Here is a 25,462-nt window from a genome sequence, read left to right on the forward strand (position 1 = left end):
AATACTTATAACGGCTTTTTTGAAAAATATGTAAATTCAAGTTCTTTTGTTAGTAAATTAATTTTTACTAATATAATTAGCATATTGTAGTCATATAGGAGAAAGTGACCAAGTGCATTTTTTTACAAAAACGTGATCGTTGACTATTTGATATCTCACTAGCTTAATATAACCCTGAAAAAAGTCCCAAAGGATTTTAAACTTGGAAGTACAATATATTGACTTGTTAAAAATGACTATCTGCATTGGTGTTTATTTTCTTGCCGAGCAAAGTGACTTAAATGGCCCTCCTGAACATTTTACGTTTTGTTAGTTGTTCATTTTCTCCTGTACGGCTACGATATGTCCATTTTTGTCTTCCATTTGATTACATTAAGCAGAAATTAAATCCATTCTGCGAAATTGTCAATAAAATATTTGTCATAACCATTCCGACCACAGTGACTCATTATGAAAAATGAACAATATAATGTTTTTATTTGATTAGGCAACCATTGATTAAAGTATTATTCAAACATGTGTTATAATTTTCTAATCTTTGGCACCATAATTCCTGCTGATTATTTTTTTTTATTAGATTGTATCTCATCTTGACAAAACTAAATCAATTTAAAAAATGGAGCTCTGTGATATCACTTGAGACTTCTAACTTCCTGGTAATTTTTCAGGGCTGGTACCTGTACGGCTTGCCTTTGTAAGATTGTCGAACAAGCTAACACTAGTTCTCAATTTATAATTATCGCTTATATAGTCATGGTTTGCAAAATTTTGTCTATCAAATGGTGTATGAAACATTTCTGAATTTCTTTCCTCTACAATCTATGAAAAAAAAACAAATTACCATTTGTTTGACTTAATTTCAAGGCCTCCCTCCGTCCTTTTGTCCGCCTCCGTAGTGTAATGGTCAGTACGCTCCGCTACCGTTCTGGAGGTCTCGGCTTCGTTTACCAGGGGAGGGGAATCAAATAAATATAAGGGATTTTTTCATTTTAATATTTATTCAATATTACCCTGGACTGGTAATATTCAATAAATATTAAAATGAAGCGGAGGCTGATCACCTTTCCTTCATGTGTTAACGATCAAGATAACACTGCGTTTATATGATGCAGTGCCCTATGCACTATTGGGGTGGGGATAAGGGTTAAAAAAATCAAAGATGTAGAGTAAAAATATGAAATGTCCCTTCAAAATTGGTATCATCCACTGTATGTCAACATACATAGAACCACAATATCAAAAAGACAGAAATACATAAAATATTATTGAATGTATACCATGTTTCGTCAAAGGAACTTTTGAGTATTACGCAATAAAGCTGTAACATTATCCATAAAGTCATTGAAAAAAACTAAACTGTATATAAATGAGCTGTTAATTAATGCATAATGGAGGTGGGTAGATTTGAAATAGATACTATCATTCGGCCATGTCATCCATTCATGATTGCGCGACTCATGATAGAAAATAACTTAATTATAAGAAATATCCCAATAAACAAGTATTTATGCCCTTGGCACGCAAAAACCCAGTGAGGACACATTATCGTAAATATGTGTGCGATGGAAAATAAATCAATTAATGGAAAATAATAAAGCACATGTAAATTCATGTACTAATTTTAAATCAAACACAGATTTTTTGAGTTTACTAAGTTGTATTTTACTAACAAAAACACATAAAAAATTAATATTGTGACAATTGTCTCTCCTTGTTAGGGCATTATCAAACGAATGTGAAGATCAAATGGACTACGGTCCATATGTAGCTATACAATTCTAAGTGACAAGTAAAATACAACTTAGTAGACTCTGTGTTTGATAGAAAAAAAATCAAACCCTTATCAGCACCCCAATGGTGCATAGGGCACTGCATTATATAAACAGTGTTATCTTGATTAGCCCTCCGCTTCAGGTACCAGTCCAGGGTAATATTGAATAAATATTAGAGAGAAAAAATCACTTATATTTATTTGACCCCCCCTGGGAATCGAACCCGGGACCTCCAGAACGGTAGCCGAGCGTGCTGACCATTACACTACGGAAGTGAACAAAATAATAAATTAAAATGGAGTTCTACAAATTAAACCCCAAATCAATAAATAAACACATGTAAACTGTTGACTGATACTCTTTTCAGCTGACCACGTCTGATCTGATTATGCTTGCTCGAGTCTTTAGCTTTAATTTGATGTTAATTTGATGGAGCAGCTCGGAGCGCCGTGTGCCGACGTGCTAATTGGCCGTTTCCACAATACCAAACTCAAACGGACCACTGTGTAATGATGTTTTTGTATTCTCGAAAACCAACGTACGACACCCGGACGGGTGATATGTCTGCTTTGTAACTTAAAATGGATACCATGAAATACTGCTCAGTTTAAATCGACACATCCAAAGAATAATATCACTTTTTAATTTTTTATTTAAGTTTTTCTAACCCTTATCCCCGCACCCAATGGTTCATACGGCATTGCATCGTATTGATGGCAGTGTTATCTTGACTGCTACTTAAATGAAAGCAAGGTAATTTACTCCTGCGCTTCAGGGACTGTTTCAGGGTAATAATATTAAATAAATATTGAGTAAATACGCTAACCATTACACCACAGAGGTGGAGAAAATTGGAAGGAATTAATAATTGAAGTTTTACTTGGTAAATACCACTGTTTCAATAATTCACTTGGAAATAGTGGTATTTATCATGTAAAAGTTAAATTAAAAATGGATAGATTTTACCACAAAGTGACTGCCCAATCAATTATTGAATAATATCACTGTATCTTCCGAAACTAGTCGTAACAATATAGTAACAAATTTTGTTTGTGTTTTGTATTATTTATCTAAATACTGAGTTCATATATATATTTTTTTATTTGTATTAAATATATTTTTATACAACAGACTTTCGGCATTAACAGACACCCCCTCCCCCCCTATCAGACCGTTGTATAGAGGTTTTACTATACTTTGTTATGAAGCATATTACTAAGGTGCCTACTGAAACATGCTCCGAAAGAATATTTTTTAGACAGTGTAGCGTTCATTCATGTATATTTATGTTTGTGTGAAACTGAGTTATTCCGGGAGGTAAAGCTAATTGTGTAGGTGTTTATTCTGTTTTATTTTCCACCGAGAAATAGTACGTTGTTGCCAAACAGTAGGCGTTATAGTGTGATGTTGCATCTTGTAAACTATTACCGTTTCAATACCCGTCATCTCTAGCTTCCGTCGGGAGAGGCCCTCGTGCATATAGGGCTCTGTAGCTGACATCTCAACATAGATAAAGAAGAATATATAGAAGTCTGGTATATACAGGACTTCGTACTTGCCTGTCACAGGGTGGTTAAGTGATCACTTTACACACATCGCTCGCTCCTTTCAAGAACGTCATAAATCAAAAATCGTCAATTTTCAGTTGTGCATGTTTTCGGAATGGCCAAAAAATGTACTATATCCCAGCAAAAGAGGCAGATTTTTAACTTAATATTTACCCGCTATAGGGCAGAAAGTGTTGTTTTTGCATTTTAAAGAAAAGGTATTGTTTAATTATTTTTTTAAATATATTAAATATTTTACAAATGGAGAAAAAACCTTTAGGTTTTACCTAAAAAGATGTGTTGCACAGTAAAAAATTCAATAAGTGGCTTGATATTTATTTTTAACACATTGTATTATATTTTTAAACTACAAAAACGTTCTCCTGAAAAATCAAGTTTTTTGATTTATGACATTCTTGAAAGGAGTGAGCGACATGTAACATTCACTATTCTACCCATGATAGATAACCACGCTAGTAAAATTTTTGGAAGTCAGAAGTGGGCTCCACATCTAACGGCTTGTCTGCTGGTAGGAAAGTAAGGACAAAGAATGTAAATGTGAAAAATACATCACAAATATCCAGACCAATTGTAAATAAATCTTTCGTTAGTTTATTTTTGCACTGAACAAGAATCGGGTTGCAGTCCCGTGGTTAGTGTCGCGGACTCTTAAGTCAGAGTTTCTCGGTTCGAACCCACTCTACCACAATTTGATACCTATTTCTAATAATGAGCCGCTTAGGCTCTCAGAAATAGTATGAAATTTAAATATTTGTGTAAATAATAAAAATATATATATATATTTTTTTTAAAAACCTGCGATCCCAGTTTCGCATTCGAGCGTCTACCTAACTACGCCATGGTGCCTGTCTTGCACACATCTGGAAGCCAAATAGTAAGTCTTCCTAGATATCCAGTATCTGGCTAAAATCTTGACCCGTTTCGTCTCTAGTCAATACCTCATTTTTTATTTTACAAAATTTCTCCTCGCTACTCTTAAATCTGTGGAATTCAGGAAACCAAGCCTAAAATGGTCTGTGCCGACTCATATTTATAATGGTACTAATAATAGAATTAATCATAATTATCATGATTGTAAGTAGCAGATGTTTCCACGCACGTAGATTACATTACATACTGTCATAAGTTTGTTGTGAACTTGAAGCACGTATGTATTTTTGCTTGTCATGTAAAATTTCATTCTGATCGTTCCCATTATAACTTTCAGCATACGTGAGACAATATTGTTATGCATTATCAATACAATATGAATTTTTTTAAATGTAAAATTTAACCCTTTCGGATGTGATGGGCATACTTGAGAAACGGGAAACTTATAATATAAAAAGGTTTTTTTTTTTTCATTATAATATTTTAACACTCTCCTTATCATTCATCGTTAATCCTTATCAGTCAAGTTGTATTACACAATGTGAACAGTGAATGATAAGGTGAGTAATATAATACCATACCACAAAGTTAACAACGCTTTTAATACACAAAATGCTCTTGGCAACATTCAATATGCTTTTGTGTTTTTAATGTACTTTCAAAATATTTTGATTTAAGACTGCAAGATGGAACTAATAGATATAAAAGTAGTAAAATATGGTATGTGAAAAAGTATACTATGTGTTTTGTTTCTCTCTATCAACATGTACAAAATGTCATTGAATTCAGAGTATTCCCAACGCCATCAGAATTGATACGACAAATACATACTCGGGTGTTATTGTTGTTTATACATCCCTCTTTAAACACAAGCAGTTTTGCTCCCTTGGACTTACTACTTATTTATTATATATCGCTCACTCCTTTCAAGAACCTCATAAATCAAAAATTGTCAATTTTCAGTTGTGCATGTTTTCGGAATGTCCAGAAAATGTACTAAATCCCAGCAAAAGCGGCACATTTTTAACATAATATTTACCCGCCACACGACAGAAAGTGTCGTTTTTGCATTTTGAAGTAAAGGTATTGTTTAATTATTTTTTAAAATAAACTAAATGTTTTTCAAATGGAGAAAAAAACATTCAGGTTTTACCTAAAAAAATCTGTTGCAGAGTAAAAAATTCAATAAGTGGCTTGATATATATTTTTAATACATTGTATTATATTTTTAAACTTAAAACGTTCTCCTGAAAACGTTTTATTTATGACTTTCTTGAGTGAGCGTTATTATATACTAAATATTAGATTTAAGTTTTGTACTGATTTTTTTCTGCGCATATTTTATTTGACTAGTGACTGTGTTTTGTCATTACGGACATCATCATACTTGTGATTTTAGCCACTAGTCTGAGGATGTCAGTAACGACGAAATCCGGTCACTAATCAAATCTAATATACGTGGAAAAAACTATGTAGTTGTTATTTTATTATGTAATATACTTAATTTATAATATATCTCGAGTTACAATTTCATTGAATGTATCGACATGTACAAAATGTCATTGAATTCAATTTTAAACACATAATCGTAAACACGTGTCGCCAATTTTACATTTTAAGAAAAAGAAAAATTGTAAAATTTCAATCAAAAAGGATGCTGTACCCTACCTGACAGATTTTGTTCCACCAAATTTCCATTTGTTCTGGTTGAACCAGTCACCAATTTGTGGAGAATGTATTAGTTTGTGTTGTATTAGTTAATTTGTGAGAAATAAAAATATATTTGGGCAACCGGATTGCTTAATGGAACCAAATTTCCTCATTCCAGGAATAACTTGACAGTTTAAATACTATTTATTATATCAGACACTGGATTATACACCCTACGGATGAGATGTCAATATTATAGGAGTCCCAACGTGATATGAAACACCTCTTTATATGTAAGAAGATGGAAGTCTGAGCATCCCATGCATATATATGGGTCTCAAGAATTAATGCAATATGGATGTCCAATAATGGGCAGAATGGCGAACGTTACACAAGTGTATAAAGTGTTCGCTTAAGCCAGCCAATTGCCAGGTTGTAAGCCCTGGGATGCTCAGACTTGCATCTTCTTTAATAAAAAGAGTAAGGGTGTTTGTGCACTACACGGAATTTTACCGTCCGGCACTTCAGTTAGCGTGATAAAATGATGATTGGCTTGTGCTTTTGTCCATCTTTCTTCGGATCGGTGCGTGAAGACGTTGCGTGTAAATTCCATCACGCTAAACTGTCGTAGTCGCTTTTATTTTTCAAAACCAGACTGCCGGATTTTGCCGGTAAGATTCCGTGTAGTGCACAAGCTGCCTAACGATATATGTTTCGTATCAAGCTGGGTTAACTTTAATCATAAGTTGACAGCCTGTGATATGGGAGAAGATTTTATATTTGGTTGGACGATACTTTAAATTAATGTAAAATATGGTTTATTTTCTAATAAACCATTGTATTTTTAAAACAAAAATCCCTCAAAGCTTATTTATATACCAATATGTATAATATTTAAAGTTCATTGATTTTCATAAACCCCACATTGTCATCTAATACATAATCCAATTATGAAATGTTTTAAAGTGAGTAATGTAGACACTCAGTCATAACAAATTTGGTACTTAATTTCATACATGAACACAATTATTATATGCTACGATAAATAGCTAATAACATAAGGTTTTAAAAAACGTACCCTATGTGAGCGTTTTTGCTTAGAATTTTCACTCATGAATTACATGAAATTATAGTAACTTAAAACAGCGAGAGAGAGAGAGAGTTACCGCTATGTTGAACAATAACACACTGGATATTGATCTGTTCCATGTGTCCGAAGGAGTTTTCCGAAGCGAGATTCTTCTACACCTTTAAGTCTTTGTGCTTACTTTTAATATATACGCCTTGAATATTGTTATTATGTATATATTAATTTTTTGTTGTGGAATAAATTATTGTTGTAAAAAAAAACATGAAAAGTGAACCCGAACATAAGTAGGAATAGGGTATAAAACTTATAAAGTTGGATCCTCTAAGTCGGGCCATGATAAGTGGTGTTGCATAAGTCATAGATAGATTCCAGAATCACTTGGATGTTATTAATAATATTTATTAGTTGCCTTAGAAAATTCACCTCGCCTATATGTACAAGGATTTATATCATATTTAGTTTATACGTCTTAATGATAGTTAACACATTTCGGACGGGTGTTTTTTACGCCTGCGGACCACTGGCGTGGGATTTGATAATTATGTACATTTAATTAAGACCTTAACGAATAGATTGGTACATATATAAAAACGTTCAATATGTCATTCCTTGTTTTCTGCCTTTGAAATGATGCCGGCGCAGAAGGAAAAAATACTCTTCCCGTCCTTAATCATCAATCGATCGAACGGGTAGAAATACCTTTCCCGTCCATAGTGTGTTGATAATAAATAAATGAATAAGGTTGATCCCTAAAAACAATACAATAGATACAATGAATTTAATATCTTCATCAATCAAGATTTGTGTGAAAGCACTAAAAATAAAGAGTTGATATGAAGTCAAGGTCCCGTAAAAAGTCACTTGGACGTTATTAATAATATTTATTACTTGCCTTAGGAAAATCTCCATGCCTATCTATTATGTACAAGGATTTATAGCATATTTAGTTTATGTTTTAAAACTGATAGTGGATGTGTATAATTAATAATAAATTAATAAGGTTGATCCCCAAAAACAATACAAAGGATTCAATATATTACATCAATCCAGATTTGTGTGAAAGCACTAAAAATAAAGAATTGATATGAAACACTCTTTTTATCATTCATCATTCACTTTGTGTAGTACAACGATGTGAATGTTGAATGTGAAGTGAAGGATGAATGATAAGGAGAGTGTTGTATTACCATACCACAAAGTTAACAATGCTTTTAACCCTCTCCGGTCCCCCAAAATTAAAAAATAAATTATCTATGTAGACAGTTACATTCAAATTGGCAAAAAAATCTTTTGTCCTCTGCTCCACATACTGTTGTAATAGATACGAGTGACAAAAATGTAAGCTCGAAATTCAAATAAATAATACTAATGTTGAAAAAAATGTCCAATAACATCCGACATGGGACCTAAGAGGAAAAAATAGATGTCGAATGAGATTCGACATTGGACCAGTAAGGGTTAATGTACAGAATAAATTGATATGATGTCAAGGTCCTTGGAGTGGTGGTGGGTAGTTTGAGTGGTGCCTGTGTGGTAATGTGGTTGCGGCGTGTATTGCAGATGTGTCGAGCGGGGAGCAGGAGGAGCTGTTCATGCGCAAGCTGCGGCAGTGCTGCGTGGCCTTCGACTTCATGGACCCCGTGGCCGACCTCAAGGGCAAGGAGATCAAGCGGGCGTCGCTCAACGAGCTGGTGGACTACATCACCGGCGGCCGGGGCGTGCTCACGGATCCAGTCTACCCGGAGATCATCAAAATGGTAAACAACCATAACTTCTCCCAACCCTCAATATCACATATCGCTCACTCCTTTCAAGAACGTCATGAACATGTTTTCGGAATGCCCAGAAAATGTACTACATCCCAGCAAAAGAGGCATATTTTTAACTTAATATTTACCCGCTACAGGGCAGAAAATGTTGTTTTGGCATTTTGAAGAAAAGGTATTGTTTAATTATTTTTTTAAATAAACTAAATATTTTTCAAATGGAGAAAAAACTTCAAGGTTTTACCTAAAAAGATCTGTTGCACAGTAAAAAGTTCAATAAGTTGCTTGATATTTATTTTTAATACATTGTGTTATATTGTTAAACTTTAAATACGTTCTCCTGAAAAACAAGTTTTTTGATTTATGAGTGAGCGATATCATAGATAGGTGATCAGTCCAGGGTCTTCTTCTTCAGCCTTGTAAAAATAACTCCCAAGTGGAGATAATCCAGATTTGTGAGCAAGTATTTGGGCACACTGAAAATATTGTACAAATCATCATGCTATCTTCTTTATACAGGTCTTATTCTTCCATATAGGTAGAAAAGCAGTGCCTATTCTAACTTACCCGCGTGACATATAAAAACGCAACCACCTACCCTACCTACCAGTAGTACCAGCTTACCCACTTCTGACTTCGCTGGGGTCTCCAAAAAAGACATTTTAAATTCAAATGTATATTTGAAACTAGTGGTAATAGTCCTTTGAGTAGTATTGCCATTCATCCTGATTATTGGGACATTTCCTTTTATTTTAAATATGGTGAATTTTATTTCGCAAAAGTCTTGAAAATTTAAAATCATTTAACTAAATCGAATATTTGATTTAGTTTCCATTTTTGATATTTTTTGCGTTAAAGTTTTTGCCCCCTGGCACATATTGCACACATTTTCTCACAGTCTATAGTGCCACCCCTAGAACTTTCCAGCGCCTTTAGAAAATTACCGACTTATTTTCACATCTATATGGACTTTCTATTGTATGGGAATATATTATTTATATTTGCAAAAATGTGAAATATCTTGGATTTTTTAATTAAATTTTATTAAATGTCTGTATATTTTTTACACTGAACTTACACTTAACCTTTGAATGGTTCTTACAACATTACGACATGCGGATAACATGAAAAATTTGATAATATCGAGAATGAATTCACAAATCCAGCAAAGATAAGGAGATAACAATCCCAAATGCCTATCTACTGAGCCGCCGTCACACTCCGCGTGTGCGTCTCGACGGGTGCTCTGATAACTAATCCAATGATCGTTAATAAGAATACCTAGAATATAATCATTCCTTGATACATTTATGTTTTCCTGATGACTGGAGCCATCTGTATGGCTTTTCCGGTTTCATCCGGTACCGATAGTCGAGCAATAAAAAAATTCCCAAAAATCAAAAATATAGAAAAATTTGATTGAATGGTGTTATCTAGTTCATATGCTCATGTTTAAAAAAAAAAACGAATAATATCAGGTTATTTTACTTTTTATTGAAATTGTTTACATAATTTTAAAGTCCAGTTCAATAAACAAAACAGATGAAATAAAAAATGTAAAAAATCTTAACGTAATTTTAAAAATTAAAACAAATCTGACTATAATTATAGTAAAAAACATTTTAAAAAGGTAAAAATGCGTCATTTATTGAAGAATTTCATGAGAAAATTCATGAAGCATCCAAAGAGAAAACATGATTCGAAGACATGGCCTAGGTGACGTCCATCATAGAAGTACCAACAACCTGAGGACGAGGAGAGCTGACCCCAGCAGTCTACAAAGATGATAAGTTGGGATGTAGGCAGGACGAAGGTTTATTGAAGAATTTCCAATAAATTCAATAATCGCAGTACTCCAATGCTGCCGCATGTCCAGCCCCATAAATTCTTAAATGAAATGAAATTACTCTTATGTTCTATAATTCGTTAGCCGTGACTTTTATCAGTAGCCGATGTATTAAATTCTTAATTTCTAATTCCCTGTGACATTTCTTCATTATGTTGCAACTGACATAATCGTTGATATAAAATTGAACTTTTGTGTAGTAATTTTTACTTGAAATATAAATTTTGGCGGATGTATCACTATCCAAGATGGCTTAGCAATCTTGATTTATTGCCCGCGTTGTGTATTGTGGGAATACAATATCCACAAAGGCATATTATGAACTCATTCATTACACTTGGGATGGCAAATTAACATAATTATTATATATATGTATGAAATATGATGCAAAAATCATATGTATTCACAATATTTTGAGTGTGTCAAATCTTTGTTCACAATTTCTGGGTTTTTTCAACTTGGGAGTTATTTTTATCAATATTTTTTTGATGTTTTATCTCTATATGGATATATCAAGAAGAATGTCGTAGGCTTACAACCTGTAACAGGCTAGGCTGGTTTATGTGATAACATAGTTTCATTTTTCAGTATTCAAGAATTTAAATAATCCCATACAAATGATTGATGAATATTGGAAGATTATATTTATTGTGTTTAAAGTCGGAAGTTGAACCCGGGTATCATGTGTGTGGTAGCCTGACTTTTCAACTTACTAACCATGCACACCCTTTCTGGAGACCTTGTATAGATTCTAACATTATGAGTGTAAAAAAAAGGTTTCTGTTTTCACGGAAAAAAATCATTTGAATACCACATTTTCAATTGTTCAATAGGCGTTATACGCTATGCATAGTTTAATAGCTCGTGCACCGCTGTGAGAACACTCAGCCAGGCTTACTTTACATTCTGTGACATTGTCTGAACAGATGTGAGTAGTGTGACTGATGGGAGCGTACAATGGTGAGATATTCCGCCGTGAAGTGTTATCTGCCACACACTAGTAGAGCAGCACTGTGATAAGAAGAGACTCGCGTGACGTAATGCGTGCCTATCTCTGGCTGCCTATCAGATACTAACCTACTTGCCCGGCATATTAGATGATCTCTGCTGAGATATGACCCGATGGAGATTGCATATATTTATAATGTAATTTTAATTAATTTCAAGGATAACAACAGCTAATAACAAACAAAAAAATACAATATTTGCATGTAAAACAAAAATGATGGGTTAATTGATTAAAATTTTCTCTATAAAACTAAGTGCAGTGCCAAAAATAGTTGATAATAGAAAATTAAACATTAAAAACAGTATACAATTTTTTTCATAATTTGGTTCTAGCATTTTTTTATAGTTAAGTCGCAACTTAATTTTCTCTAAATCCAAGTAACATTTTACATAATTGATTTTATTTTTAAACACCATTTTTGCATTAAAAAAGTAGTTTTTCTTTGAAATAATTATATGGTTTTGAAAAGAAAATAGTTATTGAAACGTAAGGAGTTACAAAAAAATTATAAAAGTATTTTTTCTATATGTATTCTAAATAATTAAAAAATATCCTATATCATATATATAAAATATAAAATATATTCTTTAAAAAAATTGGACTTCTAGTCAGCCTGTGATTGAATTCTGTATTCTGAATTGTAAAGGTGAAGACTGACCGGTGCATTTCGTTGTAACGTAACACGTTACGATGCGAGCATTCAGGCAGTCAGTACACAGAGTCGAGCGCTCCATCCATAGTTTCTTCGGATGCTCGGTAATGCTCGCCGCGAGCAATGTTACAACGTTATGTTGCGACGAAATGCTCCGGTCAGTCTCCACCTTAAGGCATACTGAGTGCTAGTGGATAAGTTGTTATACGACGGAATTAACGGTAGGGTGTTGTGTGGTCGGTTGCAGATATCGGCGAACCTGTTCCGCACGCTGCCGCCGAGCGAGAACCCCGACTTCGACCCGGAGGAGGACGACCCGACGCTGGAGGCCTCCTGGCCGCACCTGCAGCTGGTCTACGAGTTCTTCCTGCGCTTCCTCGAGTCCTCCGACTTCCAGCCCACCATCGGCAAGAAGGTCATCGACCAGAAGTTTGTCTTGCAGGTAGCCACCCTGTTACACTACCCAACTACTCATTGTGCAACTTATTCTTATCAGTCAGGTTGTGGTCCCGTGGTTAGTGTCGCGGACTCTTAAGTCAGAGTTTCTCGGTTCTAACCCACTCTACCACAATTTGATACCTATTTCTAATAATGAGCCGCATAGGCTCACAGAAATAGTATGAAATTGAAATATTTGTGTAAATAATAAAAACACAAATATTTCTCTTTTTTTATTAAAAAAAAAAAACCTTTCCAGGAGTGACTTATTTAATTGTATCCGATCCATGAGTGAGTTTTTTTTTTTTTTAAATAAAAAAATTTCATTAAATTAAATTATGCAGATGAAATGTTTTAAAATGGGTAAAAAATATTACTTACGATTTCCACATTTTATCCAAAGAAAAGTGGTAATCCAGGGGTTGCAAACCGTCAATTAACAAAAAAGATACTTTTTCTCTCCCTTTTTATTCAATTTAGTACATCGCTCACTCCTTTCAACAACGTCATATATCAAAAATCGTCAATTTTCAGTTGTGCATGTTTTTGGAATGCCCAGAAAACGTAATATATCCCAGCAAAATTGGCATATTTTTAACTTAATATTTACCCGCTACATGGCAGAAAGTGCTATTTTTGCATTTTGAAGAAAATGTATTATATAATTATTTATTTAAATATATTATATTTTTCAAAAGGAGAAAAAACATTCAGGTTTTATCTCAAAAGATCTGTTGCACAGTAAAAAGTTCAATAAGTGGCTTGATATTTATTTTTTAAACTTTAAAAACGATCTCCTGAAAAATCAAGTTTTTTGATATATGACGTTGAAAGGAATGAGCGACATGTACTACCATACTCCTTTGAGAAAAATTCATACTGTAGTACATATACTACCGTACTCCCGGAAAAGTTAAAGTTATAAAAAGGCATATTGTTGTCGGGTGGTTTTTTCATTATCTCCGACCCTAATTATAGTCGGATGGTCTGCCACACGACCCTTAGTATACTAATCACAAGTAACCCCAGCCTACCCTCAGTATAATAATCACAAATAACGCCACCTGACCCTCAGTATACTAATCACAAATAAACGCAAAACACTTGAAAGTGAATACTGAGAACAAAATTAATGGTGCACTGAAATCAATTTTAGCAAATAAAAACCTATCAAAGACAAACTGGCAGTACACAACAGAGTCCTGGTTCCAACCCTAATGTATGGAAGCGATGCATGGAGTTGGCAAAAGAAGGATGAAAGTATACTTAATGCGGTCAAAATGCATTCTCTCAGACTAATGTGAAGCAAAACGTATTATAGATGTTCAAATGATGATGAAAGGAAAGAATGCTGAGATAAGCATTATCGATAAAATTAAGAAAGACATAAGTTGAGATGATTTGTCATGTGAATCGAATGAGTAAAGAAAGGATATTTAAACAAATTTATGAGGTGAATGAGGTTGGTAATAGAAGCAGAGGAGGATTGAGAAAAACTTGGCATAGTCAAGTTTTTAAAAATAGAACTCGAAATAATCGGCGAGTATGTATGAGTCGATGTATGAATGTGTAAGAAGCGAAGATTGTTTGCAAAGACACATTAGTGTGGCATTTAATTCTCTCTCCCTACCCCTGCGGAGAAGTGGCATGATGGTTATTTAGTTTAGTTTTTTTTTTTAATAATTACTTGAATGAATGGAGAATGTTCACCATAAATTTCTGACATGAAGTAATAATTTTTCACCAGTAATTTTATTTGTTTGTATTTTCTACATAATTTTTTCAAACTTTGTCACTGCGTTTCAAATCAGTTGTGACACATTTACACCACACAGTGCAATGACAACATCTTTTATTATTTATTTAAATCACTTGAGAATCATTGATTTTTTATTACAATAACAGATATTTTAGTAAGTTGCTAACCATTCTGATAATAAGTTATCTCTTTTAAGCTTAAAGAAGATGACATATGTAATCACTCAAAACAAATATTTATACCATGCGTCTCACTATATTTATTTTATCTGATTACGGCAACTGCCGAGATCAACGTGGCTGAATTTAAGCATCTAATTTGTACAAAAGCATATTTTTTTTCAGGTTTGTATCCATAGATGTCGATAATATGGACTAAGTTATGTTTTCAGATAAAAATCATTTCAATGTCAATACTTAATCCAGAGATATTGAAGTTCGAATGATGCCAACTGCCAAAAAAATATTGTCAATAAAATTATATATCACAAAGTATGGGAATCTGCACTGTGTTGCGTCTGGGTTTCTATTAATCAAACTTACTAACCATCACTCTGCTTCTGCAGAAGTAGGCAGAGAGAATAGAATGCCATACCACTCTGTCTTTGCAAACATTCTTCGCCTCTTCCACGTTCATGCATCTCCTCATACATACCTGTCAATTTTTCTGACTCCCGACCTGACTACTTGAAGTATTTGACTTACTTGATCATGCCAGGACTTCCTCGGTCTTTCTCTGCTCCTATTTACAATTATATTCTTCTCATGAAATTTGTTTTACCTTTCTTTTTTCTTTCATTCATTCCACATGTCCAAACCGTCTCAACGCACCTTTCTTAATTTTATCGACAATACCTTGCATTCTTTTCTTATTTCACCATTCAAATATCTATGATACATTGTTTTGTATCTTTTGGCATCTATCATACGTGTATTAACACACTTCGGACGGGAAAGGTATTTCTACCCTTTGGCAATTCATGCTTAAGGACGGAAAGAGTATTTTTACCTTCTAAGAAATAGAAGGAATTATACAATGTTTTATGTAAATATTATGTACCAATCTCTTTGTTAAGGTCTTAACTATGTGTACATAATTACTAAACCCCGTCGCCAGCGTAAAAAAAAACACCCGTCTGAAATGTGTTAATTAGTAGAGTGTATTTTATTTTTTGTTTCGGCATTCAATTTGTGGTAAGACATGATGAAACTGTAAAAGAAAAACACTTGTTTATATTTAGACCTGAAGATGGAAGCATAGATCGCGAATCTAGTTCTAATAAAATAAACTCAAGTGGTAAAAAACAAGTGTTTTACTTTTACAATTTTTTTTACTTCACTTCAAACCCTTATCCGCCCCCCAATGGTGCATAGGGCACTGCATCATATAAACGCAGTGTTATCTTGATCATTAACACATGAAGGAAAGGTGATCAGCCCTCCGCTTCAGGTACCAGTCCAGGGTAATATTGAGTGTTATTAATAAATGTTAGTAATAAATATTAGAGTGAAAAAATCACTTATATTTATTTGACCCCACCTGGGAATCGAACCCAGGACCTCCAGAACGGTAGCCGAGCGTGCTGACCATTACACATTTATAAACAATTTTTTAGTAGAACGTAAATGTACGGTATTGTTTTGGCCCGTCGCTAGTTGCTGGACCTGTTTGACTCGGAGGACCCCCGCGAGCGAGACTTCCTGAAGACGGTGCTGCACCGCATCTACGGCAAGTTCCTCGGCCTGCGGGCCTTCATCCGCAAGCAGATCAACAACATCTTCCTGCGCTTCGTGTACGAGACGGAGCACTTCAACGGCGTCGGCGAGCTGCTCGAAATCCTGGGCAGGTCAGCACTATACTGAGCAATTTTTTTCAATTTTCAATTTCAATTTATTCAATAATTAATATAAACATAACAAACTAACATTAAAGGCGTATACATTAAAAAAACAAATTAAAAAGTAAGCAAGAAGACTCTTGTTAAATGTGTAGAAGAATCCCGCTTCGGAAGACTCCTTCGGACACATGAAACAGATCAATATCCAATGTGATATTGTTCAACATAGCGGTAGCTCTTCCTACAGGCATAACCATTGGCAGGTTGGTCCTGTGTATAGGAATGTGAAACAATCTATGCCGACGCTGTTTTAGGTAACTATCGGGAACTACAGACCAATGCTCCGGATAATTTCAGGATTATTGATCATACTGCGCAACAATAAAAAAAAATGCGTAATAAAATACACATTCTTTCTAGTCTCAAAACTATTGCACTATATTCTCGGCAGATCCTCCCTACTGAACATAACGTGTCCGCTCGATTGAGATGCCAGTTGTCAGGGCCAAATCTCGAGCAACGGAAACCAAACCAAGTCGGATTATGATCCCATGGTTAGCGTTGCAAACACTGAGTCAGGCTTTCTGTTCACCTGCTCTGCCACAGCTAGATTTCTATTCATTTTCAATTAATGTTTTACTTAGTATATACCACTATTTCTTAAAATCCACTGTGACACTGTGTTTCGATGCATTCCGCATCATTTTCAAACAGATTTCTGTTCCTGCAAAAATTTGGCTATGCAAGTTTTTCAACCTTTTTGTCCACACCCAAATGGTTCTTCTCATTTATCTAAAATTATTTTGATACATTTTGTTCAATCTTAAAATTTCCCAGTTTTTTAAACAGTTATGGATGTTGGGTAATATATCCAAAATAAAACAAAGTTTTGTTGGATTGAATTCTACATTTATTTATGTTTATCTTAATACGTGACGCGTTTCGTCTTCTTAGGACATTATCAAACACTACTAGTAGTGTTTGATAATGTCCTAAGAAGACGAAACACGTCACGTATTAAGATATACATAAATAAATGTAGAATTCAATCCAACAAAAACCTTGTTTTTATTTTGGATATATTACCCAACAATTCAATATGGAATTCTACCAACTGTCTGCAGTTAAAATATATAAGTTATGGATGTCCTCATCAAAACATTACATTTCCATTTTAAATGATAATCAGGAATTCTAGCCTGTAAAATTGTTACGTTTTGGTGCGATTTAATGATTTCATATTGGTTTAACACAGGATTGGTCACATTTTGTCGCAACCCTTTCCGGTCCCCCAAAAACTAGGTAGACAGTTACATTTCAACTGGAAAAAAATATTTTGTCCTCTGCTCCCACATACTGTTGTAATAGATACGAATGACTAAAATGTATGCTTGAAATTTAAATGAATAATACTAATGATGAAAAAAATGTCAAATTAGAGAGACGATGTCGAATGAGATTCAACATTGGACCAGTAAGGGTTTATTAGGATTTTGATGGAATACAGTAAACATAACAGATTAGCAATTAAAGGATTTTTTGTGAATATTGGAAATATAACTCCACAGTCGTGTTATCAGTTATGATGTAAGTAAGCGGTTTGGGGTGTAGTTTGACGAGTGTGGTGTTGTGGTGTTGCAGCATAATAAACGGGTTCGCCCTGCCGCTGAAGACGGAGCACAAGCAGTTCCTGGTGAAGGTGCTGCTGCCGCTGCACAAGGTCAAGTGCCTGGCGCTGTACCACGCGCAGCTGGCCTACTGCGTCGTGCAGTTCCTGGAGAAGGACGCCACGCTCACGGAGCCCGTCGTGCGCGGCCTGCTCAAGTTCTGGCCCAAGACCTGCTCCCAGAAGGAGGTCAGTCGAACCGTACTACCAGACATCCATGTCACAATTTGAAGGATTACTTTGTATCGCATCATACTTTAGGCATATAAAAATTATCTTACCATTTGGACAGAGTTAAGGCCCAGATCTCAAGCTTGTCTCCAGCGTTCAGATCAGAATGCGTTCAGCCACGCTCTGGGCTGGTCGTGTGCTCACGCTCAATATAAAAATTTATTATATATATGTTGGATATTTTTTTGTTTTTTAGAATATATGTGGAAAATATATTTTTAAATATTTTTTTAACTCCTTACCATTCAATAACTGCTTTTCAAAAGCAAATAATTATTTATTTATTTTATTTGTTTAGGAATTGTACAGCTTTACATTAAAAAAAGTATATAATAAACAATATTTACATCAACAATAATAAACATTACATTGCGTTAACAAACATAGTTACATTAATAAAAATAAAGCCAATTAAACAATTCAACATTTATGTTATAATAACTTTTAAAAACATTAAGAGATACAAAGAAAAACTTAATTTTTCAATGCAAAAACAATGTTTTATGTGTAGAGAGCTTTGTTTTCTAATCGAAATTAGATTAATAACTGTAAATTAGATTTTCTTATTACTGAACAAATATTTTTTTTAGATTGTGGTTTGAATTTTGGTCCTTACAATCTTAAAATGGCTGAATTAATTGAATTAGCTGTGGTGAATACGCAGAAATCTCACAATTTGTTTTGCTGCATTATGACCCCTAACATACATTTGGGTGAATGCTTAAATTTTTTATTTATTTTATTCACATAAACGCCTCGAGGGCTTTTATAAGTAAAATTCAAGTAAGAAATCTATTGTGTAATGCCAGTTTATGGGAAGATAAGGAATTAGAAAAAGTATCTGAAGCCATACTTTGGATGTTACCAAGATTATGGATTGTTGGTAAGGTAGCAAATTTATGGTAATTGGCGGAAGTAGTAGGAATGTGAAACAGATCAGTACATCTTGTACTTTTTGAAGGTACTCTAAAATGAATTAAGTTTAAAAGGTCAGTAGTATTTAGAATGAATTATTTTGTATAGGATTATAAGGTAATGATTAAAGAAAACACTTCGTTTTTTACCTCTTGAGTTTTATTATAGACTACATGTTTCAGAAGTTAAACTTCCATCATTCAGGTCTGTATGATAACTAAAATATAAAATATAAAATTGTTCTATAAATAAGGAGAGGGGAAAGTAAGGGGAAGGGGTTAGTCAAGGGACGGAGTTTGAAAACAAAGGAAAAATGGAAAGCAATGGTGAATAATTTTGAAACAATATATTATTTAATAAATTATTATTAGAATTCAGGTTTTTTTGGATTTCTAAATTTTCAAGATAATTCATAATTTGGCCTTTATATGGAGCAAGGTGTAATAATTTTAATTTACGAGAGTGAAATGAATGATGGAAGTTTAACTTCTGAAACATGTAGTCTATAATAAAACTCAAGTGGTAAAAAACTAAGTGTTTTCTTTAATCATTGTAACATGTCTTACCACAAAGTTAATGCCGAAACAATAAATAAAATAGGACTATAAGGTCATTAATAGTTCTTCTCTCTGAAAGTGAATTTAATTTTAGGCTTGATAAAAGAAAATTGTAGTTAATATTGTGAATTGGAATAGACGTCTTAAAGTTAATAAATCTTAAAAATTTATTTTGAACTTTTTCAATATTTTGAGAATGTATATTATAGTGAGGAGACCATATTGGCCAGTTATATTCTAGATTGCTTCTAACAAGAGAACAGTATAGTGTCTTGATAGAATTTATCCAATTGAAATTTTTTGTTGTTTAGCCAGGTTTCTATAAGACATAATATCATGATTGAGAGACAGTAATGATGTTTTTAAATCATATAGTTTAGATTTGAAACCTCTCACATTCATATCGACAGCCCCTACGTAAAGTACTCTATCTGCAAATCTGTTACTTTACAGGAGAGAGCTTAGAAGATTTTTTCAACATATTTTTTTTATTAATTAACGGTTTTATCTGAAATTCTAATCTAGTATTATACATTCAATGTATTAAAACATTTTAAAACTTTATGCTTTGTCAAAATTAAGTAGTTAGCGTTTCAGGAGTTCAGTTCAATTCGAAAATTCGATGTAGATAGCGTCTTATACGCCTGAAAACTAGGCGTAATTTATTTTATATATATATTTTTTTATTTATATTTGTAGATAACGGTCAGTTGATAACATACACCAAATATCTCAAAATTGACAAAAATGTAATTAGAGCACTTTACGTAGGGCACATTGATATAATATATATCATATTTATTTAGTTTTTTTAAAATCGTTTGAATAATATTAGGACATCCGTGTATATATTTTATTGTAAGATTTACCTTTACCGCCTTTTATCCTTTCTTCCCACTCTTTCTTAAGTTGGAATAAATATTTCTGTTGAGCACGCGTGAGGTTGTTTTTTATATATATTTCCTTATTTGTTAGTAGTCTTCTGGCTTTAAGTATTTTTTTTTATTGCCAGGCGTCCCTAAATATGTATAACTTTGATAGGGTGTGGTTTATTGTTAGGATTAGTGCCTAGTTAGACTTTTTGATTTGATCATTTAATCTTATCGATTTGTACATTATCTGTCTCATTTAAGTTATGAGTATGGGTTGAAGCGGGTACTTCTTGCACCTTGAAGATTATTACAATGTTTTCTCTTGATCTATCATTCATCTCGGCAATGATGTTTTCTGTTTGTCTAGAGTGTTTGTATAGATTGTTTTGTTCTTATACCTTTAACCTGCCATCGAAAGAATCCAACAAACGTGTTAGTCTTTGAAGATCACCAGACAGGCTTTGTTTAAATTCTATTAAATTTTCAAGCATAATAAATAATATAGAATTGTAGTTATTCATATTAAAGTGAGTTGAAAGCACTGAATTTATTTACATATAAAAATACCAGCAATGACTCAAAGTGAGACTTTTCCTTTCCACTTTTTTGGTGTCACTATAATGGGTTTACATATTGATTACTGAGTGGACCAACTAATGAGAGTTGTTTTTCTGTTGACAGGTTATGTTTTTGGGAGAAATAGAAGAAATCCTAGATGTTATAGAGCCATCACAGTTTGTTAAAATACAGGAGCCCCTGTTCCGGCAGATCTCCCGGTGCGTGTCCAGCCCCCACTTTCAGGTAATGTGGTCTCCGAGCGATGCTACCGCGACGCTAGTAGCGATTGAGCGGTAGGTTGATGGAAAGTTGTCTTGCAGGTGGCGGAACGGGCGCTTTACATCTGGAACAACGAGTACGTCATGTCGCTGATGGAGGAGAACAACCAGATGATAATGCCCATCATGTTCCCGGCGCTCTACCGGATCAGCAAGGAGCACTGGAACCAGACCATCGTGGCGCTCGTCTACAACGTGCTCAAGACCTTCATGGAGATGAACTCCAAACTGTTCGACGAGCTGACGGCCAGCTACAAGGCCGAGCGCCAGAAGTGAGTTACCTTCCTCTTGATCTAGTCATCGGTCACCAGTACCTACCACTCCCTGTAATTGTGTCGTTATCTCGGTTTGTGTTGTGCATTGCAGAGAGAAGAAACGCGAGAAGGAGAGGGACGAGCTCTGGAAGCGGCTGTCGGAGCTGGAAGTGAGTCACAAGAGCAAGGGGCTGGTGTCGGGCGGCGCCAAGTGATGCGCCGTGCGGGCAGGCCGCCGGGTGCTGGGCGCGGGCGGTCCCACTGTCACAGCGCACCACATCTCGTAGCGACTTTCCGTGCTTTAACACTAACGCTAATTGTAGGTAGAGCGTATCTCTCAGCCGAGGAGCATATCTCGCTACTCTCCACAGATAGGGAAATGGCCAAACTAAGTAGTGGTAACCGTGTAATTCAATCCGACAGCTTTTCTATGTGAGATTATATACATACTGTAATGTATCCAATGTACATACTTTTCTTTATTTTTGAGTACGTCTAGTATCGAGCATCACTTCGGGGAGACGAATTTGCAAACTATTCCTTTATCTAGTGTAACCTATTTGAAAACTTGCGTTATAAAGCCACTATCACCACTATACTTGTATATGTTTAACACTAATTAGTAAAATTGAATGTATGTATAATATAACACGACGGATAAAACTGGAAAGAATAAATATTGGCCTCGTTTGAACATTGAGACCCGCTTGTCCAGTTTATTTCCTCCTGTAGAGTCTGGAGTCGGCTGTACAGTATGGCTTGGACGGACGCTTCGTGCTCTTCACTCGCTGCCCGCCACCCGCGACCGTCTGCACCCCTTTCCGCATCTCCGCTCTTGTACAAATATGAAGGTGCGTCTCGGTACGACAGATAGAAAGGAAATGAATTTTACAGTTTTTTTATCGACCAAATAATTTGATAACGATCTCGCGGAAATAGTTTTTATCCTCGGATGCGGCCGAGCGCTATTCGCTATATATCTACCTTAGTGCGGTACCGAGTTAGGCCATTTAACGTGTAAGCTGTGGTTCTAACCATGCCTATTTACGGACTACAATTACGGACAAAAGCATTTCAAACACCCTGTTATATTTTCCTTAGGTATATTTCTGATCGGAGAGTGAATGTGTTTTCTGTTAGAGTGCTCGCATAATTATCTTTATTTACCATTATTATCCGGACAAACAAGCTACGCTAAAAGTCTGTTGATTACAAATTCTAGGGAACCAATCAAATCCATTCCCAAAAGTTTGTCTTTACCTCATCCGGACTCACCTCGCAGAAGAGTGCAAAAATATTATAATTTTACAATCAAATGAAATTGTTCAGTTCCAAGAATATACTTTATTGTATTCCTACATACAACTACATTCAATACAACAAAATATATTTTTGGAATCTATTCATTACACTTCATGGTAAAATTATGTTTTCACTCGACCATATAAAGTAAGTCCAGATTGAGTTAGGGCACTTTGCTTTGAAGCCGACGTGTAAACCTTATTTAAATGTTAAGTGTGTTAAATTACAAAATATATAATTGTGCACTTTTAAAATATAAATAATTTACCAAACTCGGGATTGGAATTTTGTTGAAAAGGTTAAAATTGTTCGGAATATATCCTCGATTTGTAGTTTAAGTTGTTGTGTCAAAGCTAATATTTGTAATTATTGTAATGAATGGACTTTTAGCGCATTACAAATGTACAGAATGAAGTATTCAATTGTTTAGTCGGACGGCCAAAGGAAATGAGAGTTCCCGTTTTGTTTACGGTACACGTACATGGTCTCCCGAATATATTTGTTTAGTGGGTAGTCTCGCTGTCTGGCGACTTGTTGATTTGATCATTTGGCATGTTTCTTTATGGTGTTGTCTAAAGTTGGATTAACTGATTGAAATTGTTAAGTAAGGCGTACGCTTACATACGTATGTTTGTATAAAAATAACTTTGATTTTGCTTCATATGTTTATGTGTTAAAGTTGATTAGGTGTTTAATAGAATTACCCATACCTGTAGGTTCAAGTGATCACTATATATATAAATATATATACATATACATATATAGAGGGAGGAAGTGTTTGTACATATATGATCATTGGCGGGTGGAACCCTCCACTGCACCACTCTACTATCACACATCCATATTCACTCGCGGAGGAAGAGGACTGGTGTAATTTATAATTTTGCTATGAAATAGGGATAAGTAAAGACTAGCGCGGAGTTGTCTCCCGAGTTGAGTAGCGTCCCCTGTACAGAGGCGACGGGGACAGCACGGTTCTGCCCGCAGAGCTACCTTAGTGTCGCCATTATCATGTTTTACACCGCTGTTACTGTGTAAGCAATTTTATACAACGGGAGCATTACTTCCCGCTGAATGGAGACGAGTGAATGAGATTATCTAATTTTCCAGCGCGGTTCCATTTCTCTTAAAAAGGACTAAATCCGTATAATATAGTTCCATACAAATGTATAGAAGGAAGGGGGAGTTAGCATTGTAAAGTATGTTCGCATGTACGTACTGTTGCCGCAATGCGTCCTAATAATAATATAACATTATTATTTAGCTAACGGTGAGCCGCCAAATAAAGTGACAGTTTATAGGAATGTGATGATGATTTATGTGAAGTCCGCAGAGATCTCCAATCTCTGCAACAATTATACATTCTGGTTTTAAAATAAAAATATTGGTATTATACAATCCTGCTCTTCTGTTTTACAACCAACCGCCATCTAACGCTACCAGCTTCCTCCACTCCTTTTCAAATTATGAACATAATCAAATTAGTCAATTTGTATTTGTTATTTGAATTTGGGAATCAGTGTTAAGATCCATTCAACGTTTAAAAAATATTCTATGAGAATCATATGGTAAATATTCCAACAAAAACATTTTTATATTCATTAGGTCATCGCATAAGTAACGCAGTTTCCTTTTCTTCAATTTTATCCATATGAGCATATGGAGTATCGTGAGAAGCATACAGAGTGCATCCTCCAGTTCGGACAAGGATTACCGATTGTCAGCAATGAAGGACCTGATGCCTTGTAAGAGGCAAGCTTGATGGCGGCTTTCAGGAGTCATGCAAATTACACGGCCTAGCCAGAATCGCCTTTTCTTGACGACAGTTGTGACCGTAGAATGCTGCATCCTGTTATATTTTATCAAAAAGTCAAACCACCGCACAAATAAAAAATTATTTTAAATTTAATATCTGATTTTAATGCAAGATATCGACTGCCCCTATGTAAAGTACTCTGCAAATCTGTTACTTTACAGGAGAGAGCTTAGAAGATTTTTTCAATGTTTTTTTTAATTATTAATTAACGGTTTTATCTGAAATTCTAAACTAGTATTATACATTCAAAAGCACGATAAAATGATGTATTAAATCGTTCTAAAACTTTACACTTTGTCAAAATTAAGTACATAGTTAGCGTTTTAGGAGTTCAGTTCATTTCGAAAATTCAATGTAGATGGCATCTTATACGCCTGAAAACTGGGCGTAATTTATTTTATATATATTTTTGGTTTATTTATATTTGTAGATAACGGTCAGTTGATATCGTACACCAATATCTCAAAATTGACAAAAATGTAGTTAGAGCACTTTACGTAGGGCACGTCGATACGTTTCGTATTAGTTAATAAATTTTCGCTGTCTTTATTTTAATTTCGCAATTATCTTTTATTTTTAGCAGAAAAATATATCAAGCTTTCTCAGGCAGGCAAGTGCCTTAGTTGGGCTATGGAGCTGTTTGAGGTTAACCCATAATCTTTGTCATATGGTATTGTTCTAAAGAATTAATTTTCTTTCCCTTTTAAAAAATTATATAGAAGTGGTTGCCTTTCCAATCCGCAGAGGTGTGAGATG

The 25,462-nt window shown here is 34.5% G+C and overlaps 1 protein-coding gene across 1 annotated transcript in view; it reads left to right on the plus strand.

The window, feature by feature from the left end:
* The window catches only part of wdb (serine/threonine-protein phosphatase regulatory subunit widerborst), a 34,029-nt gene extending 11,739 nt beyond the window's left edge, over positions 1–22,290 (plus strand). Inside the window, exons 2-8 of the mRNA XM_088266374.1 lie at positions 8,511–8,707; positions 12,471–12,665; positions 16,076–16,266; positions 17,899–18,112; positions 21,180–21,299; positions 21,377–21,606; positions 21,701–22,290. Of these exons, the coding sequence (XP_088122500.1) occupies positions 8,511–8,707; positions 12,471–12,665; positions 16,076–16,266; positions 17,899–18,112; positions 21,180–21,299; positions 21,377–21,606; positions 21,701–21,803 (1,250 nt within the window). The 3' untranslated portion in view covers positions 21,804–22,290. The remainder of the gene's footprint in view (positions 1–8,510; positions 8,708–12,470; positions 12,666–16,075; positions 16,267–17,898; positions 18,113–21,179; positions 21,300–21,376; positions 21,607–21,700) is intronic.
* Positions 22,291–25,462: the final 3,172 nt, after the last annotated feature.

The sequence above is a fragment of the Brachycentrus maculatus genome, unplaced genomic scaffold, assembly GCF_059751285.1.
Source record: "Brachycentrus maculatus isolate JH-2025_06_01 unplaced genomic scaffold, ASM5975128v1 h1tg000266l, whole genome shotgun sequence".
NCBI lineage: Eukaryota > Metazoa > Arthropoda > Insecta > Trichoptera > Brachycentridae > Brachycentrus > Brachycentrus maculatus.